This window comes from Cyprinodon tularosa, unplaced genomic scaffold (genome assembly GCF_016077235.1).
Source record: "Cyprinodon tularosa strain WSP-4 unplaced genomic scaffold, ASM1607723v1 ctg96, whole genome shotgun sequence".
Taxonomy (NCBI): domain Eukaryota; kingdom Metazoa; phylum Chordata; class Actinopteri; order Cyprinodontiformes; family Cyprinodontidae; genus Cyprinodon; species Cyprinodon tularosa.
Window position 1 is genome coordinate 485,750 of NW_024039740.1, and position 20,998 is coordinate 506,747.

Consider the following 20,998-nt stretch of genomic DNA (forward strand, 5'->3'; position numbering starts at 1 on the left):
GTTTGTTATGACTTCATGTTAGAGATGTTACATTTCTTTGGATGAACTGCGTAGTTTTTCTTCAAAATATGCCCATAGGATACAGGGTGATTTCTGCAGGATGACTCCACCCCCCACCCCCAGCAACCTTGCAGTGTTAATCTCATAAAAAAAAAAATAATAATCAAACAAACAAAAAAATATAATAGATATATATAGTTATAGTTGATTTAGAAACCAAAGTAAAAAAAAAAAAAAAATGCAGCTAAAGTGAATAAATTGCCTACATCTTCAATTACTTTTAGTAGTCATGCGTTTTTTTTAGAATATTCTTATGATTCAGCTTTAATAGATGCTGCTCAAAATTAAACAGAACACTCATACAGCACAAAGAACTTCAATTAAATTAAACTTCTATAAAATTAAACTGTCCACTTAGGAAGCAGCATTGACTGGCAATCAATTTCACATGCTGTTGTACAAATGGAAAAGACAACAAGTGAAATACATTGTCAATTAGTAAGACACACTCAATAAAGGGGTGGGTCTACAAGTGGGGACCATAGACCACTTCTAATTTTATATGAGAGGTGGCTGGCTGATCTTTTTGTCACTTTAGAATGTTGGTGGTGGTTTCACACTCGCGGTAGCATGAGACAGACTCAACAACCCACCCAGGTGGTTCTGGTAGTGCAGCTAATCCATGATGGCACATCAGTGCGAGCTGATGTAAGAAGGTTTGCGATGTCTGTCAGCATAGTGTCCAGAGGCTGAAGACACTACCAGGAGACAGGCCAGTACACCAGGAGATGTGGAGGAGGTGGTAGGAGAGCAACAACCCAGCAGCAGAACCACCTTTGTGCAAGTAAGACCAGGAGGAGCGCTGCCAGGGCCAAAAAGAAATTACCTCCAGCAGGCCACCAATATTATTGTGTCTGCACAAATAGTTAGAAACTGACTCAATGAGAATGTTATGAGGGTCCAACGGTTTCGGGTTCTGCTAAAAGCCTAACATTGTGTAGGATGCTTTGCCAGAAAACACCAGGATAGCGAACCATCAGGTTCACAATGAGCACATGTGACAGACGTGACAGTGTCTGGACAGACCATGGAGTGCGATCTGCTGCCTGTAACATCCTTCTGCATGACTGGTTTGGCAGTGGGTCAGTAGTGGTGTGGGGTGGCATTTCTTTGGAGGGTCTCACAGCACAGCTCTCCATGTGCTCACCAGAGGTAGCATGACTGCCTTTAGATACCGAGGTGAGATCCTCAGACCCCTTGTGAGACCATATGCTAGTGCAGTGGCCCTGGGTTCCTCCTAATGCAGGACAATGCAAGACCTCATGTGGCTGGAGTGTGTCAGCAGTTTCTACAAGATGAAGACATATAATATTTGGACTGGCCCTCCTGTTCCCCAGACCTGAACCTACACATAGGATAAAAATGTTGCATTTCCCAGGAAATGCCTCTCCTGAACCAAATATTGGACTTTTGCTCTGTCAGTCAAAGTTCTCTTTTAAGATGAAAGTACGTTTTATTTTATATGAATAATCCCATTGAATGGAGGAAAATTAGAGAGTCATAGAATCCTCTTAGCTTGAAATCTCATTTAAGGTTTCCACAGTTAGTGAGGATTTAGGAAGCCATGTTGTCAGCTGTCGCTCATATCCTCTATTTACAGTATGCAGTGTTTAAATTTTCGGAGACACAGACCTCAGATGCTGGATTTCATCATATGAGTAGCATTATTTAATAATCTATTATTAATGCAGTTTTAGTGTTATAAGATTAACCTTTCAGCCCAGGATATATATATATATATATATATATATATATATATATATATATATATATATATATATATATATATATATATATATATATATATATATATATATATATATATATATATATATGAAGAAACATATATATTGTGTAAATACTGTTTCATAGCACTGAAAATCAGCTAGTGGTATGTTATAGATTAAGGCTGAAACTTTTTTTTCTCTTTTTTCTGAAACTCTTTTTTTTACCTTTAATGCATTCATCCTACACAATCCTGATTCAATGACTACTGAAATGTGCTGGATTGGTTTATAAACTATAAACTGCTTTGCCAAAATGCAACATTGAAATTATTTTAGCCTACTAGCCCCAAGATTCATTGTGCCCAGCACTTCAAACAATATCATGGTTTACAATATCCTTTGCATTTATGTGTATCAGACTAAATATAGAACACAGCTGAAGTTCTCTGAAACCTTTCGAAATGTATTCTGGTAATATCTGACAATTTATTAAATACCTTATGAATTAATAAAATTTCTTTATATTTCTAAGGCTAAGCCTTAATGTAATGTGCCACTCTGAAAAATGGGTAGAAATGCTACACTCCCCAAGGGTAAGGTTTACAAATGTGTTTCCCACTCAGAAAACAATACACACAGCTTTACTGTAAATCTATATGCTGTGTGTCAGTGCGCATTAGAGTAAGCACTGCTGCAGTAGACCAATTAAGACTACCTGACCTTCAGACGCAACTATATCCAACGGTCAACAAATGGAAACACAGCAGGGTTTTCGATAAACAGACTAGGTGAGCCAGATTCATTAAAAATGTATTTGTTAACAGTAAGTGACCTATCCTCCAGCCAGGAAATAAAAAATTTAACATCTAATATAAATCTATTTAACTGTAACCCTTTAAGTTATTTTCAGGGATAGGATGTCAAAAACTATTGAACGTTGGTAAGCAAAGTAAATTAATGTAAAGGTGTTTAACTGCAAGGACTAACAATATTATTATTATCCATATTAGACTGAAATTAAAATAGCAACTTCAAATGTATATGTGATCGACAAAATATTGTGGCACCAAAATGTCTCAGATTACTGCCATTTTTTATTCAGTTAATGTTCATAAAAAAAAGTTAAAAAAAAGGAATATTTAGATCTCCAAAGACCAACCTGGTTAAACAAACACATTCACACCTTCTTTCTCCAGGTGTTGCCACACTAATCCCTTATGTTTTCTGTAGTTAGACTTGCCTGACTCCATTGCACAGTTGCTGGGATACAGGCATGCCAGCCCTTTCAAGTACACACTTATGTGCCTAGGGGTTAACAAATAAACTGCTAAAACTGTCTGCTAGCTATCTATCTATCTATCTATCTATCTATCTATCTATCTATCTATCTATCTATCTATCTATCTATCTATCTATCTATCTATCTATCTATCTATCTATCTATCTATCTATCTATCTATCTATCTATCTATCTATCTATCTATCTATCTATCTATCTATCTATCTATCTATCTATCTATCTATCTATCTATCTATCTATCTATCTATCTATCTATCTATCTATCTATCTATCTATCTATCTATCTATCTATCTATCTATCTATCTATCTATCTATCTATCATATATAAACTTTGTTTTTTTAACTACCTTCTTCGCTTTCCCCCACTTTGGTCCAAACAAATACACATTTTTACACAATTGCCTTGTACTCTATCAGATAAAGTCTTTACAAATATCCCCGCCCACTATGGACTGACACCACCACAAGCCACCCACCAGCCTTTTTTGCTCTCTCTTTCTCTCGCTATAGAGCGCTTAGCTGCAGAGCTGGTCTAGACCCCTGGTTCTATAAATAGCAGTCAGCAACCATGTCTACTGGTGCCAGCCATTTGTGCGCTGAGGAACTGGATCTTCAAACACATTTCTGCACAACATAAATGACATCAGCCATTTATTCCTAAATACTTAAAAATTACCTGGAAATATTATAGATAACACATTTACTATATACAATTATATTATGTTTATTAGTACTACTATATAATGCTTTAAATAATTCACATCTTTTTTCTCTATCATTGCATTTGTCTTTTGTTTAAATAAACGTAGGAATGCTTTGTGAAAGAATTGTGCTATATGAATAATCATGCCTTGCCTAGAATGTGTGCAATTTTTCAGAAGGCTTGTCTGAATAACTGCATTTTCTAAATCCTCAGGCATACGAAACACAATTGGTACTGTAGGCAGCATTAGTTAAGAGTAATGAATCTAGTTTAAGTGATAATTCTCACCTTTTAAGAAATAAAAAGTAGGTGGCCTCTGCTGTCTCAAAGCTGGCTGTTTTTCATTGTAGGTAGAAACAGAAAGTCTTCACTTAAGGTGAATAAGAGGGGAGAAAGGCCGCAGAAGTTTAAATACTCTCTCTCTTTGTCACCATGTTATGCAGAATACTGTCTCTGAATACAATATGTGGTAGCAGTGTTGCTACTGCAGCAGACACACCTGCAAGCAGGAGACAGGAATTATATTTATATTTTGCAGAAGCTCATCATAATTGAAAAATAACAAATTTAAAAAAAATTGACAGATCAAATGAGACCGAATTTCAGCAGGTTGTCAAATTAGAATGTGCCAAGAATATGATAGCATTTATCCATACTGTCTTATACCAATAGTTCAGGCTGATGATGGTGGTCTACTGGTGTGGGGTAATATTGTCTTGTCACACTCTGGATCTCAACTGAGCATGTGTTTAATGTTACATTCTATTTCAGAGTTGTCCACCTCACATTTTACCAATCAGCTTCTTTTGGGCAGGTTAACACAACATGTTACAAAGCTAAAATTGGCTTATATTGGTTGTTGGTGCATGACCTAAAATTCTCTAACCTTCATATACGTCCACAGAGAAGAGATCTTAGTACACCTTTGGGATTTCTGTGAACAAAATATTTGAGGAATATTTCTGATATCTTTCTGAATCTATGTCATGAATTATTAAGGATATTCATAAAGCAAAAGGCTTTTTTTCCCCAAGGCTGCACTTTAAAAAAAGATGAAATTGTCCTGAGAAATGTTTCAAACGAAATTTCTTTTTGTTTTACACTTGTGTAAACAAAATGACAAATAAATCTGTCTAAGTCTAAGTCTCTAAGTCTAACTGCCATAATCTAATGTATTATTCTGTCCTTAAAGACTATTATTACGAACTCAGACTGATTGTCATGGTTGTGGGTTGTGGAGGCACGGCCTTCAGGAGGACAGGGGTTTGGAAATCCAAAACAGCTAATTCAGAGTAGGCCTGAATGAGATTTTTGGTAAAGACGATTTGCCTAATCTAGGTAGAATTTTTTTCTGCACAGATGACAAAAAAACATGCTCTAGGGGCCTCATTGTTATTTTGTTGTTTTCAAATGTAGAATAATATGGGACCTTTTAAGGTTACAAAACATGATAGGTTAAGTGGCTTCAAATGTGTAGCTCCACACTGAAAAGTATGCCAGTTAAGGCAATTTAATTAAACTCCGAACAAGGAAAATGGGATGAATCTACAAAATCAAAGCAGAATCAAGGACAACAAAATGCATTTTATATGATAAGTTCAACCTTCCCTTTGGTAAGCAAAGAGAAGAGATAAGTAGGGATAGTTTAATATTTACTGGCTTGAATTACTTTAATCATATATAACAGTATATATATATATATATATATATATATATATATATATATATATATATATATATATATATATTATTTATTTTTTTTAAGGCACAAAAATAATTATAATTAATTAATCAATATTTACATTTTAAATTCCTTGCCTTATCCTTTAGTATTTCAGTATGTATATATATATATATATATATATATATATATATATATATATATATATATATATATATATATATATATATATATATATATATATATATATATATATATATATATATTATTTTTTGCAGGGGTGGGGGGGTGGATGCTGTGTATTTTGTTTTACGTCAATACAAACTTTTGTTTTTTATTTTTGTTACATTACTTAAAACGCATTAGTTTTTATATTAGACCTAGTCTAAACCTGCTGACATACATGAATATTAACTTCTGACCTAGTTTACTTTATTTACTTTCACTGTAAAAATTAAAAATAATAATCCCATCAACATAAATATATTGCAGGTGAGCATCTTGACCCACCTGTCCTACCACACACACCAACATGGTCTAGATTAGTTTACAATTTTTTAAAATTTCGTTTATGGGATAGTTAAGATGAAGACTATTAAGCAATATGTTTCTGTTTTAAAGAAGACCAAAGCAAATCCTGCTGTCATATTTACCTTGCAACATGTGGACTAGTATTGTGAATTTTGAGAGAATGTGACATTAAAAATTTTAGTTGCTTAAACTGGAGAAAGAAGATGTAGTTCATTTCTAAAACAGTGTAACATGTAAAACTCTACCAATGAATAAGTAAAGTTGGCACCATTTAGCGCCTGTCTTATTCAGCATCCCGTTTATAATGCATTAACTCATTTTGCTTGGGTTTGTTTGCATAAAGAGAGTTGTCCCCTCCTTATTTTAGTTGTTTTTGTCACAGCATATATTTTGCAGCTTTGTGTATGATGATTTTTATGTTATATCTTATTAAGAAATCTCCTCCTACTGCTGAGCTTTTATTCAGCCACCATCATGTCAATGTTTCTCATGTACATCCCCTCTGAGCAGGATTATTGCAAGTGACAGTCCGCTGGGATATTTAACATGACTAATGGCAGGCAGCTGCAGAGCATGCAGAGCCTCTCATCACGGACCTTTGAGAGGCAGTCTTGTTTTGCCTTGTCAGCCTTCAGAATGAGACAGCTGAAGCCAATTAGATTAACGTCATACCAGAACTTGGCTACATTATGAACAAATGGTAATGTTTATTTGTTGCTTCTTAAGGCATTATTTTCTCTAATTTTTTAGCACAACAAAATTATGATACAATCAACTAGATCTCTTATCAGACAGGTTTAAAATAAAAGCAATTTTATTTTTGCTTAAATTAATCTATTTTCCTTTTAGCTATACTGTTTTCTTTTGGCAAAGCAAATGTGAACATTAATAAGATAACTTTTTCTTGCTTTTTGCATTATCAGCAAAATGTTAAACTTGTTTCAAGATTCTTTGATTCTTTAAGAATTGCACTTTGACAAACCTGTTTGTGTTGTTCATAGAGAGCACCTCAGGGCATAGCTGTGTAGGAAAGGGTGTCTGGTTTGAGAACATCAAGATTTCATTGTTGTTTTTGTGGCTGATGTGGTTCTGTTGGCAACTTGATTTGATCCCCATAGGGTGCAATAGAGTGATATGCGGCAGAGTATGAGGCAGCTAGCATGAGATTGTTTTATTTGATGGACTCAGACCTGAACCCTCAGAGCCACAGTTACTTAGTCAGCCTTTTATCACCTGAAGAACATTTCCAAGATTAAAGGACTAATGTCCAAGCAGAATCTAGGAAAAACTCATTCATTCATTTATCTTTATCAGAAATGAATACTACAACAGTATCCTCATAGGTTTGCATAAAAAAAAGTCTGTCAGACAGCTGCAGCTGATCCAAAACACTGCTGCTCCCCATGTTCTCACTAGAACTTAGAAAGTAGAGCACATCAGCCCGGTTCTAAAATCTTTCCACTGGCTCCCTGTTGCTCAGAGAATGGACGTTAAAATCCTTCTGTTAGTCTATAAATCACTGAATGGATCAGCACTACAATAGATAACAGATTTGTGGTCAGTGTGTCAACCTCCTAGACCACTCAGGTCTTTTAGTTTAAGCCTACTCTGTTCACCCAGAACGAGAACGAAACATGGGGAAGTGGCATTTAGTATCTATGTTCCACTTATCTGGAACTGTATAAGACTGAATGAGTGCTGAAAGCCTAAGTTCTTTTAAGTCAAAATTAAAACCCATTTGTTTAGAGTTGCATTCTACTGTTGAAGTTAAAATGCTAACTGGGGTATTGGTTTAAGGTTGTCATCCAATTGTTTTAATTTCTTTATCCTGTTTTTTTATTTGTATTTTACATGCTTTTGTTCTACTTTTTGTGGTGAAATTAATTAATTTGTTTTACAAATGTTTTAGCTTTTATTCAGTTTTTATTTCTCTTATCTTTTTTTTTTATCTAATTCAGGTTAAAAAAAATATATATATGTTATGCACTTTGAATTGTCCATGTACTGAATTGTGCTATACAAATTAAATTGCCTTGCCTTGAAATACATGGATCACAACTGGAAAATAGTTTGCTTAGTGTCTGTTGTAATTCTCTGCCCTTAAATGCAAGAGTTCTTTTGTCTTAGTGTATTGGTCATGAGTGTTAGAGGGGTACAGTAGAACCAGTCAAAGAGAGATGGATTTTGGCGTCACTGAAAATAATGCAAATGCTACTGGTGGCCGATGCGGTGTAGAAAGAGTTAGTCTAAAAAATGAAGCAGTTAATTTTTATTCCAATCCAGATTAAATTAGCTCCCACTGCAACTTGGATTAAGCCTTATAATGACAGCCCAGAGAGTGTATTCATCTACCGTAGGTGAGCCAAAAGTAAAGGTGAAGCTCATAATCATTCAAAGAAATCTGTAGAAGAGAGTCTGGCATATAGGCAAAATTCCTCCAGGCACCTCCCTATAAAGGTTTTTCTGTGCCTCTCCAACTAGATGGAAACTCTTTGACCATAAACCTGCTCCAGGATCGTTATTCTGGGATGGCCTTGCACTTCCCCCAAGTGAGCTGGTGAGAGCTGCTGGGGAGAAGAATGTCTAGGTTTTTCCTCCTGGATTTGTTATCCCGGCAACCTGAACTCAGTTACTTCAAAGAAAATAGACAAATAGATGGATACTTTTCTTTAACCACAGATTGAAGATTTTAAGCAGACATTACAGAAGCAGACTGTTAGGACAATTTTATTTTCGATCAATACATCTTTCAACAGTGAGTAAGTAGCTTACCACAGTGAAATGAACATTACCCAATTACAAAGTGCAGCAGTGATCAAGAATGTAGACAGTGTAGGAGACAATGAAAACTAGTTAAAAGTCATAGTGCAAATTGATATGTGAAAGGTTCAGTGCAGTGCAAAATAAATAGATAAATATGGTCAAAATGCAGTAGAACATTGAGTTGTGTTCTATAAAGGGATTATGGGAGACTGTTGCAATTGCAATCACAATGTAAAATATCACTAAAAACAGGGAAAGACAGGAAAAAGGTAGACAGTATTACTATATTTGTTTTCAGCTGCAGATAAAAATGTTTTTTTTATGAAAAAAACCTGAGGATTTTAAAATGATCTTTAATATTTGATAAAGATCAGTTTTATCTGAGTGTTTTTTGTTTGTTTTTGTTTTTTGTGCAGACTGTCCGGCATGGATTCCCATACCAGCCCACAGCTTTGGCCTTTGACCCTGTGCAGAAGATTCTGGCCATTGGTTCAAGATCAGGTGGTGTACGAATGTATCCTTGAATTTATGTTGTCTTCCACCTATGAGTTTCTGGAGACCCGTTGAAAGAAATATCAAAGCACTACATCATTCTGTGATTCCAGGATGTGGCCTCTGACCCCCTATTTTCTTCTATCTATATGATGAAACATCATCAATCACATGAAGAATATACTTTAGTCTGCTAAAGAGGGAAAACCCCAAGCATTTGCTGTAAAAACAATAAAAAACATTAAATAACTTATTATGATAGATTTACAAATAAAGGTTTACTTAAATTGCCACATTTTATTTCCCTTTAGACATTGTACTTCGAAGCAAGGGTCTCTGCTCTTCAATCTCTCCCTTCTTCCCCTCCCTTTCCTCACGCTTCCTGACCTGTCATATCATGTTTCTCAATTGTCATGTTGCACTCTCAAAGCCATCCATCCAACAGCCCATCCATCCCCTGGGCCACCCTGTTACAGGGATGGGAGAGGATTTGCGAGTGCAGTCCAGGTAGGATATTACACCTTCATAAATACAGAGGCTTGCAAGTATCCCTTCAGGGAGCCAGTGCTAAAGGCTGCAAGCAGTAGTCGAGTTTTTGCCATGTGGTTATACATGTGTAGATTGAGTGCAGATATCTTTGTGTAAAGTGAAGCAGAATAACAGCAGCAGCAGGAGGAAATATTACTATATACTTTTTAAAAAGGAGAAAAGGAATGAGCTAACAATAAGGTGGATTTTGTGTTTAGACATTATATATTTAATAGGAGTGAAAATGCAAACATCTGTTATTATCCTCTTTCTCCTGACCCTTCTCTTTTCTCTGCATTACACCTGACTTTGAAGTAAGGCTGAAATTTCAGCTGGTGGAAAGCCCTGGAGTGATTTAGCATTTGTATTGACATGCTGCACACACCCTCCCCTACTCCCATGTGGTTGTCACTGACTCTGTCTCGCTCACATACTCTCAATTGCTTTGCCCCGCATACACACTCTTCTCTCTGTTTTGAACTTTTTCTCAGCCCCATCCTCTAATGCCGGCTGTCTTGAAGACCTCTTTTCCTCCACATTTCTTTCTGTATTTGTCAAGTTCAACCTTTCTCTGTCATTCACAGTATTTCTTAAAAGTATTCCCTCTAAGGCTTTTTAAATTCGTCTTGTCATCTTAAAAATGTCCCTCTCTCCCTTTTAAATATATTTTTCTTCAGCCATTTACTTCCTTTAAAATGTACTTTAACTTCAAATATACTTATATGTACTTTTAATATCAAAGCTCAAGCTTAAAGAACCGAGATGTCAATATTTATTGACTGTGTGGGGGGGTTTTGTTCTGTTGTTTATTTTGGTTATTTGTCTACCTTGTGCTTTATAAACTGAAGGGCTTTATAAACTAGAATGATTTAACTGTAGCTATGTTTTTAGTAAAACCCATATTAAACCATGCTGAGCCATTGCCTAAAATGCACCAGAATAGCTCATTATGGCTTAATCGGATGAAAGGAAGATTACCAGTAATTGATTTGAAAACCATATCAAGTACGGTGTACAATTTAGGACCTGTTTAGGTCTCCAAAAAATACAATATTTTGAAAGAAAAGGCAGTAGGTGTCAGAAAACAATGCATTGGGTACCAAAAAAGAAACTCAGAAAAAAAAGAAGCTGAATAGAATAAAAAGGGTTCCTGAGCTTACAATGAATGTTGAACTTAGGAGAACAAAAATGATACAGTTCTAAAAAAATTTTTAATAATTATGTCTGAATAAACCCAAAGTGATGAACGTGGCAAAAACTTCTAGCCCAATACAAAACACTGAGCTCTGCACTGACAAGCATCATTAAACATAATGAAAACTGTTAGCTAGATTAGATTAGATATAACTTTATTGATCTCACAATGGAGAAATTCACTTGTGACTTGGGAGCTGACATGAAAAATGGAATTCATTGTAAGTGGGTAAACCCAAAATTTACTCAACTCTTCATTCCAGTCCTATAACAAAACAGCTTGATAGAAAATCCTAGCCATTTAGGTTTAGAGCAGAGTTCTTTTATTTCAATCCCCGTAATTGATGTCCTGCACATTTGAGCTTTGCCTCTGCTTCAACACACTTGAGTCAAATAATCAGGCCCCTAGCATGACTCTGGTGAACATGACAGCCATTTCAGCCACTTCGAAGACTGGAATTGAAAAAAAATTTTTTTTAAAGACATTTATGACACTGCAATCTGCTCAGTAGGATTATGGCTCCATCTTCTGTATGCACACTTTAAGAAACTGGATCTAATGTGAGCAGACTCCCAGAAATTCCAGCTGTAAACAGCAGCCAGTTTTGAATAAAAAAACAAAATAATAAATATCGTTGCTAACTTTAAATTCCAAAATCTCTCTCCGGTAATATTTCCTATAAGATATATTTCCTTTCATTTTAACTTTAATTTTCATTTGTTTTTTTCTTTTCCAATACCACTTTGAGCGCACTTATCCCCCACAGCTCCTTTTTTATTTTTTTATTTATGATAATCTTCAACTGAACTCAGCTATTTATGGTGCCATTAACCTCTGGTCCAGACCTAAGTATTGGAGGATAAGCAGAGGAACTATGTCCCATTTTTAGCTCATCAGATATACATACTGTATCATTTTCAAGTAGAAACTGTACCTTTGCCTCTGTTTCAACTGTTTACACAGTCCTTTAAATATCAGTCCCCACAGCAATTTAATACATACTGTTGACTATTTTTAAATATAAAAGAACAAGTGAAATATTTTCCAAAAATAATTATACTTAAGCCTTTCACTCCATCTTGATTATCATATTCAAGAAAGGGGATGTAATGAGGAAATGCTCACCTAAACAACCTCATACTGTTGAAGTATCAAGCTGCCATAAATGAAAAGCAGTAGAGCTGCATTACTGTTACTGTGAATCTCTGAATATTCTTTCAACTCGAACAGACAACAAATATTTTCAACATTTTCACCCTGAAAGTGTTTATAAAAATCATTCCCCCATTAGAAACTTAAATTAGATTGGGTAATGTGAAGGTATTATTAGTATTTTGTTCTTCTTTTATCCTTTAGATTAATCAAATTGGGAAGGAAAGACCCAACAAGCTTATGTGACTGTCATAAAATAAAATTGGTGGTGTCTAAAGATAGTTTTAGACCGTATGTCTAAGAAATCTTCCTGTCAAAGGAAAAAGAAAATGGAAAGGTGGGATCAGTATCATCAATATTTTCTATACAACGTTTTTGATTTACATTTTGACAAATTCCTCCCACAACCAACCCCCATGTTAACGAAGAAAATTAAAATGGCATAAATCATACTTTTCACCTTTATGTGACATATTTAACATGAATAGCTGAGTCACTCACAGTAGGACTGGTCTTGCTCTTGTGAATTGTGCATAGCAACAATGTCATCAGGGTTGGCGCAGTGGGTTGGCAACTAGGCTCTCTGCAGTAGCGTCCCTAAGACACTCCTCCTTCTGCCTGGGGTGTGACTACCAACATATGCTGAGGTGTAGTTTATTGAGTACAAACAGAATACAGAAAGTGCTGGGCAAGAGTTTGCAATCACATGTTTCCTTCAGTCATTACTAGTAAAAACTGGCTTGCTGAGTTTGCAATCTTTTGCTGTATACCTGAGTCAATATCTGCATTATTCTTTGTAGAGAAACATATAGCATGAATGAGAACGCACATGTTTGTCTCCTACCTGTGAATAGTTTATGTGTCAAAGCTGTGAAAGTAAGTGGACCTCCAAAAGGCTTTTGGTAATAGAATTTCTAGAGCCAGATAGGCCGTCAGTTTTCATTACGGTCAATAAGAGCTGAGAAGCAGAAAACAAAAAGATCAGACTGGAGGGGAAAGTGACTTTGATGCAGGTATTGGAAAGAAAATGGTGACAGAGAGAAAGTAGACAGTATCTGAAAAAAAAAGAAATATATCATACAGGTCAGATAACATTAATCAATTTAGAACCAATACTCCAAGCCAGAGTTAATGTGAGGTGCCACATGGGTCCGGTGGCGCATCAGTATTATTATATCAAAAGCCATTGAGCACAGATCTATGTACTAAATAGAAATATATTAATTATAAAATGACAGAAATCATTATGCATCTATGACTCCCCCACAAGAATTAATGTAGACTCAGCCCGCTCTTTATTTATTTAAATGATGATATAAGCAATGTAGGTACAGTAGATACCTTTAAAATACTGTTGTCTTAAATAGTTATATTTTCTGGAGCCGATAATAATAGTAAACACATTTAACTCTAGCCCATATCACATGCCCTTATATGAACCCTACCCTACAGAGTTTGTGGAAAATCTGTTGACAGTGCTGAGTAATCAAGATAAGTTAACCAGCCACCATCACTGGGTGAAAAGTGGCTGCAGCTTTGGTTTTGTGGACGAAACTTAATTTGGTCAGTGAAGCGTGGGCTGGGAATGGGATGAGGTGCCTGTGTGTAAATATACTGCATCTGTTATAGTTTATCATTAATCAGACAGTCTTAACATTGCGTGCGTGTGAGAGAGAAAGGACAGCTTAATAGTCCCAGTTAGACAAACAGATCCATAAGATACTCAGATATTATGTATTCATCATTGCCACTGTGCCGATGGCTATTTTCTGATGTGCAGTTTAATGGGTACAGTGTAGTCCTGTGTGCAGAGGTGACTGGCTGAGGTTCAAGGTGGCCAATGCCATGTTGAAATACAGCGATATTTCACAGGTGCTTTTAAGTTTGTACTCTTTCATTAATATATCTAAATGGAAAGTTTGTATCTAAAGCTCATTATCAAAATACTGTTGTCATGATACGCACACATAAAAATGATGATTACAGTATAATCTTAACAATATATATGTATAGTATGTATGGCTGCTTCCAAGTGTCTTACTTGCTTGCTCATAAGGTGACTTAATACAAATATCTGGTTGTATTTAATTTCTCCATTTGTTTTATACCATTTAGGGTGCATTTATCAGGTTAAAATACATAATTTTATTCATGTATATAGATAAATACTAATAGAATGAAAAATTGTTTTCATATTGTTGTCAATTGATTGATTGACAGACTTTATTGATCCAAAAAATTACTGCACACATGTGGTAGGAAAAGCATATAATAATTGCCATAACTGATCATAACACCAATATTCACAACATGCTTTTTTTCAACATTTAGTTATGTTACAGTCTTTTCCGAATAGTTTAACTATCATCTCTTTCCTGAACCTTCTTCACATAGTCTTTTCGATGAAGCTTTGCCACGATGTTAAAGACACTGGGTTTGGATTTCAGAGACAAGGTTGTCTTGAGGCACAAATCTGGGCAAGATACGGAATATCTCTGCTGCTTTGAAGGTTCCAATGAGCAAAGTGGCATCACTTATTTTCAAATGGAAGATAGTTAGCAACCCCCACCACCAGGACTCTTCCTAGATATAGCTGGCAATTTAAAAAGGAGTGTTTAGGGGAAAAAAGGGGGGGAACTACTCAGGGGGTGATTATAAGCCCCATGGTCACTCTGTTAGAGATCCAGCATTCCTCTTTGGAGAGTGGAAAACCTTCCAGAGGGACAACCCTCTCTGCAGCAATCTACCAATCTCCCAGTAGGATAAAGTGACGAAAGCCACTCCTTATTAAAAGGCAAAAAGCAGCATGTGTGGAGTTCACTAAAAGGCAGCTCAAAACACTTAGTCCAGGAGAAACAAAACTTCCTGGTGAGATCAGATAACATTTAACTTTTTGGTGTCAATGCCATGCATCCTGTGTTTAAGAAACTAGGTACAACTCATCACCAGGACAATGCAACAATTCCGTGGATTCAACCCTGCTACACAGCCTTCTTGACTCCGGATTGTGCAACATTTCTCTTTGCAATGACCCAAATCACACTGCCAAGATCTCAAAGGAGTGCATTCAGAACCATTCTGTGAATGTCTGGTGTGGCCAAGCCATAGTCAGTGTGATTGAATATATCTGGAGAGATCTAGAAATCATGGTGCAGTGACATCCTCTATCCAACCAAATGGAGCTTAAAATTCACAACAAATAAGAATGAAGCAAAGCTCCTTAAAAATAGATATTCGAAACATGTTGGATCATATTCAGAAAAGATCTGAGTCAGTAATCGCTGCTAAAGGCGGATCAGCAAAGTCTAAACAAAGGCTACAATAAGAATACAATAAGATTTCTCACAATTCGATTTTTAATAATTTTGCAACAATTTAAAAAAAAATCAAAATTTATATAATGATCTGTGGTGTAGAATTTTTAAATATGATCCATTCAATGCCATTTGAAATAACGACATAAATATGGAAAAAGTGCAGAATTATGAATGGCTTCTGGATGCAATATTAGTTATATTAATGGACTATATGGACACAACAAATGCAAACCTTTCTTTATATATGTCTACCTAAATTGATTCCACCAAGCCTTTTAATTCTTTTTTTTTTTTCTTTTTTGACAATATTGCATTTTTGCTTCTTATGCAGTACAGAACATTTACTGACTTTTAGGGGACTGCTTTTCTCTGTAATTGTTTTTTTGGAGTTTGTTTTACCACAGTGTGCTGGTCATTTATCTCTTTGCTATTTGTGGGTAACATGTGTGGGTAACTTATATTCATTAATTTTGGTTTTGGTCTAGAAATTATCTCATATTTCCTAAACTTGAGCATCCAAGACAGGGATTGCGGGAAATAAAATAAAATGCACTGTAATGTTCAGATGTTCAGATCCAAAAGTTCGGTTTATGAATTTTTACACATTACTTTTAATTACTCTGAGCATACTTCTCTCATAATTAGTCCAGAAAGTTAATCGTGGTTTGCTAAAAAGGAAATTATAAAGTGTAATTGATCCAAATGGGGTCAGGCTGAATGTAAGTTAGTGTTGTTTTTGACCAGTCCAAGTCAAACATCTAATCTTCAGTAGGTGGAAATGGAAGGAATTGTGTGACCAGCAAAACATCTTCCTGTGCATAAGAAATTATGCACAGGAAGATGTTTTCCTATGTTGGGAAGATATTTTCCTATGTTGCCTTTTAAGAATTGCTAGTTGTTTAAATAATAAGACAAGAAAGAATGGAAATTATGCTGTTTACAAAAGAGAGGGATGGAGGCAGGGGGTGGCTGTACAGCCGAATTTAAAGATGTAATAAATATACCGTATCATATAACATCAATGTTCGGGTGTGCTGCAGCTAATGAGAACATTCTAAAATTCATAGAGGTTGGTCAGTGCAGGTAGAGAGAAGAGTGCCCAAGAGGATAATGATGACATGACAAGTATGAAGTGAGTAACGAAAAGATGGTTTAAACTTGTTTCCTTACTGCATCATGTTGAGATCGTCAATCCAGCTCAAGCTTTTAAGTATAACATTTGCCTTACATTTTGTCAACATTATCCGCAAAACACAGTAGCTACTTTTTTCAGCTTTTTTCTTTACTTTCTTTTATTCTGCTTTTATTATACCATTTATTTTACGTTAAGCCCATTGTATTGTGTTTCACGGAATTGTGCTATACAGGACAAATGAACTGGCCTTGCCCTGGCTTGCCTAACAACACGGAGACACAGGACAAACCACCATGCATGCACACTCATACCTGATTTTAATTAGAAAGACTACTTAAAAGTTATATTTTTGGACTTGGGGTAGGGGGTAGAGTAATCGGAAAGAACCCGCATATCTACAGGGAGAACATGAAAACATCATGCAGAGAGACCCCAAGCTAGGATTTACATCAAGGACTTCCTTTCTGTAAGATAACGGCTTTAAAATCTCTACATAACATAACAGCGTTAAACAAATGCAACCAGGTGAAAAGATTTATTATTTTTTTCTAAATGTATAAATAAGTTTTGTTGCATGTCAGTGCTTTAAGAGATGTGTCCTTGATCTGTTCACACAGAAGAGGTGTGGGGACATGATCAGTGTCAGAAGATAAAATAGTGCCGTGTCACGCATTATATCCCATTAATTCATTCTATGTATCAGCAAAACAACAGACCCTTGCCAAAGGGCTTCAGCAATGCCAGCTGCTTCTCTTGTTAATTTGATTCCTCACCTCATTGCCTAGGCCTGGAGCTGTAAGCCCCTGAGCTGGCCACACGTTTTGTCTAGGCATCTGCTTTTGCACACAAAATGACTTGTTTTGGCGATTCTAAATTGTTCCCTCTCCAACACAAACATGTGTTTATTTAAGAGATGTGTACAAATTGACTGCAGATGTTTTCAGAAAGAACATTTTGTTCTAATCGCCTGTGTGATGACGGTAATGGATTTCAGTAAAAGAGATATGGTTGAGAATAGATAATGAAGTTAAAAACCTTTTTGGTGAAAAAGTTTACACAAAAAAAATGATTATTTATCTGAAAAGTGGACAAAGCCTCTCATAATGAGCAGCACATAGTACAGTATGTTGCAAACAATCAATACCCTTCACACATTTATACAATGAATTTAGCCCATTCTACCTACAGAATTTCTTTACCAATGATGGATTTAATGCTCCTGGTAAAGAAAAGCTTCCCCAAAACCTGGAAGTACCAGTATCATGTATTGATGTTGGATTCAGAGGGATGTGCTAGTTTTCTGACACATGTGCTTTTGTTGTAGGGGGGAAACAGTTGCAAAGTTTACTTCTTCAGCTTTGTTCAGCTTTTTTTTGCAATTTGAAGCCCTAGAGTGAATTTCACTAAGAATAGATCATTCATAAATAAGACAAATTATTAATTAATGTTCAATAAACTGGAATGATTTACAAAGAGGCTCCTGTGGTAGATTTAATACAGAATGATGTTTTAAAGCACTTATTTCTTATTTTTATATAATGTTTGATACAGAAACTTTGTTTAGAAAATATAAATTATTTTATGAAATGATACATATATTTAATGGTTGTGAATTTCCAACGGTACTTTTAACCTAACAAACCAGGCTTGTCAGAACACATTTTCTGAATTGGGGAAATCTAACTATATATGGCTGTGTGTGTTAGAGGAAGATACAGATAAGCTAGAGGACAAGATAAAACAGCTTGGCAGCAAAGGTTGACATGGAAAAAATGAAAGCGGTACATTTGAGATGTGGATAGAGCTTGTCAAGGACAAGAATAGATATATGTTTCCAGAAGGTTTAAGTAAAACCTTTCAAAGAGATGTCGTTTATATCACCTGGCATTCAGACTTCTAGGGTTCGAAATGTTATTAACTACTTAGACATCAATATTTCTGAAGTCTGTAAAAACATGCTCTTAATGTGCTACAGGTTATGTTTCATTTTTTAGGGACTATAATGTGTGTGAACTGGGTTATGCAGTTGTTATTAACTCGCTCAGGTTGGTATATATTTTTTAACAGGAAGCCTCTGGAAATCTAGAGTTGATCTGTGCAGATACCACCTACACCATACCAGAACACTGACCTTCACCCACATGTCCTCACCTGTACAGTTAGATCAGGTGCATGATGTGGGAGAAGAAAATAAATTCTATCAGAAATGTAACCAAGATAATTCGCAGGAACATCCAAACAACCAACTAAAAACACATCATTATGCTATTAAAGGTAAATTATAAGAATTCAACACCAAAGTAAAATATTTCAATCTTGTTAAAGGGAACCTAAAACCTTGATTAGCTCTTTCAAATTACATATACATTTTCAATCAGAAATGTCTATACACTGATAACATAGGCATGAAGATGACATTAAACTTCTGATTTTTTTTAAATTTTATTTCAGATGTAAATCTGCTCAGATTTAAGGTTCTTCACCTTGGTTTAAGATATACGGGTTTCAGCACTTTTCCAGTCTAATGAGAGTTTGTACCAAGTTAGTGGAGCACAAGAACTAAAATCTGTTTCTCCATCTGTGGATAAAGTAGACTAAACTCAATTGCATTTGTGCATTATGTTTAAAAACAAGATAAATGTCTGGAAATCATACAATTAAATTCACTCTACCAATTCTGATACAAGAATTTTTAAATATTAAGCAATAATTATGCTTAATTATGCTATATTATGATCTGCAGTGGATACACAAACTTTGGTTTCTGTCCATTTTTCAGAACAACATTTGATTAACGTTCAAACTTGATACATTTTTAATATCCCTGATTTTTGTATGCAGTTTTGTATACAGTTTTATTACAACTACATCAACACACTAGATATATATTTCACAACTAATAACAAATAGGCATTTGTGCCACTCTTTCAAAGTGTTTTTGTGCTTCATTTCTGAGAGAGAAAATGTGAATGTTACTTCTTATACCCTATATTTAAGTTTATGAATGCATCTTTTATCAATCCAATAATAGAAAAGGTATTAAAAAAGGTATTAAAAAAAAACGTCTATAAAAAACCCAGACTTTGTTTTACAAGTTTGAAGACGTTTTGCTTCCCATCCAGAAAGCTTTATCAATGTCATGATTTTACAAAGTTCAGACCCAAATGCAGAAAACCAAAAACAGAGAGACCAGGGAAAAGGTTTAACGGATTTTATTGAAGAGGTAAAACAGAGGGAGAAGTGTTGCTCTGAACACTGCTCAACCGGAACTGAAAAGTGAGGGGAAGACACAGCGGTTAGTTCAGGCTCAGTGAGGAATTTGACTCGTGAACTTAGAGAAGAGGATTTGGTTGCCGACACACGTTTCCAGAGAAGTTGTTGAATCCTTGACTCCTGTCTGTGTGCCGTGGTTCCAGTGTTTGTCTTATTCGGTGGAGGGCGGAACAGGGTTTACCCAGAATGCGGTTGTTAGTTGGTGAACGGAGAAACTGATTGCCACTCAGATTTCCTGCGGTACTTGAACGGGTCGTAGTGGAGAATAATCCCTTTCTCAGTGCGAAGCTCAAACAATCTCTTGGGGAAAGTGGATCCAAACCTCCTGTTTGAACCCCAGCTCAGTTTGAAGCACAGTTGATCCTTCCAGGGAGAGAAGGTCCGAGAAATCCAGTTTGCAGGATGACTTCCTGCTGAGCGGCAAAGACAAAAATAAAGTTAAACTCAGGTTGACAAAAACTCAGTTTCACTCAGCAAAACTCAGCTTGGCTAGAGTACTCTAAACTGGCAAACACACTGGCGTCGAGGTAGTGGCAGTCAGCAGCTTAAGAACACTCCGTTTAATGAGGAAACCATCAGCAGGTGTATGAGGAGGCAGACCAGAACCAGGCGCCTCCTGGTGGATGAAGGGAGACAAACACAGAAACACAAACACAAAGACAGGAGTCCTGACACTCAATTGAAAATGTCTGGAATAGCATTGTGTTCCAGACTTTATAGAGTAACAATAAAAGGTAGATCACAGAAGAAACAGATAAAACATATATGTGAAAACGGAGCCGCAAAGTTAAAACTGAGGATAGTTTAAAGGGGTCAAGGCAAGAAGAGAAAATAGGTGCTGCCTAGTGCATGAAAATATGTTGCACTGCATCTGTGTTCATTGGAAGGATTTAACTATGAAAAGGGAATTGTTGAGTAATTAGACCAAGACCAGTTGTTCAGAATAACTTATGGAACAAATACAAATACGTAAACAGCCACATATATAAACTGAAGTACTGCTCCTTATTGAAATAATTTCCAATGTTTTCTCCAGTCTAAGTTTCATTTTCTGCTAAGAGATCGGAATTAGTCACTCAAGGAAACAATAAAGTCTGACCTTAATTATAATTCATTTAGAGACTATTCATCTACAAAGAT

General features: G+C 35.7%; 1 protein-coding gene across 12 annotated transcripts in view; it reads left to right on the plus strand.

The window, feature by feature from the left end:
- stxbp5l (syntaxin binding protein 5-like) overlaps window positions 1-20,998 on the plus strand; it is a 168,486-nt gene that overhangs the window by 22,194 nt on the left and 125,294 nt on the right. For all 12 annotated transcript variants that reach the window (XM_038275456.1, XM_038275457.1, XM_038275459.1 and 9 more), the window contains exon 2: window positions 9,183-9,280. In XM_038275456.1, the coding sequence (XP_038131384.1) occupies window positions 9,183-9,280 (98 nt within the window). The remainder of the gene's footprint in view (window positions 1-9,182; window positions 9,281-20,998) is intronic.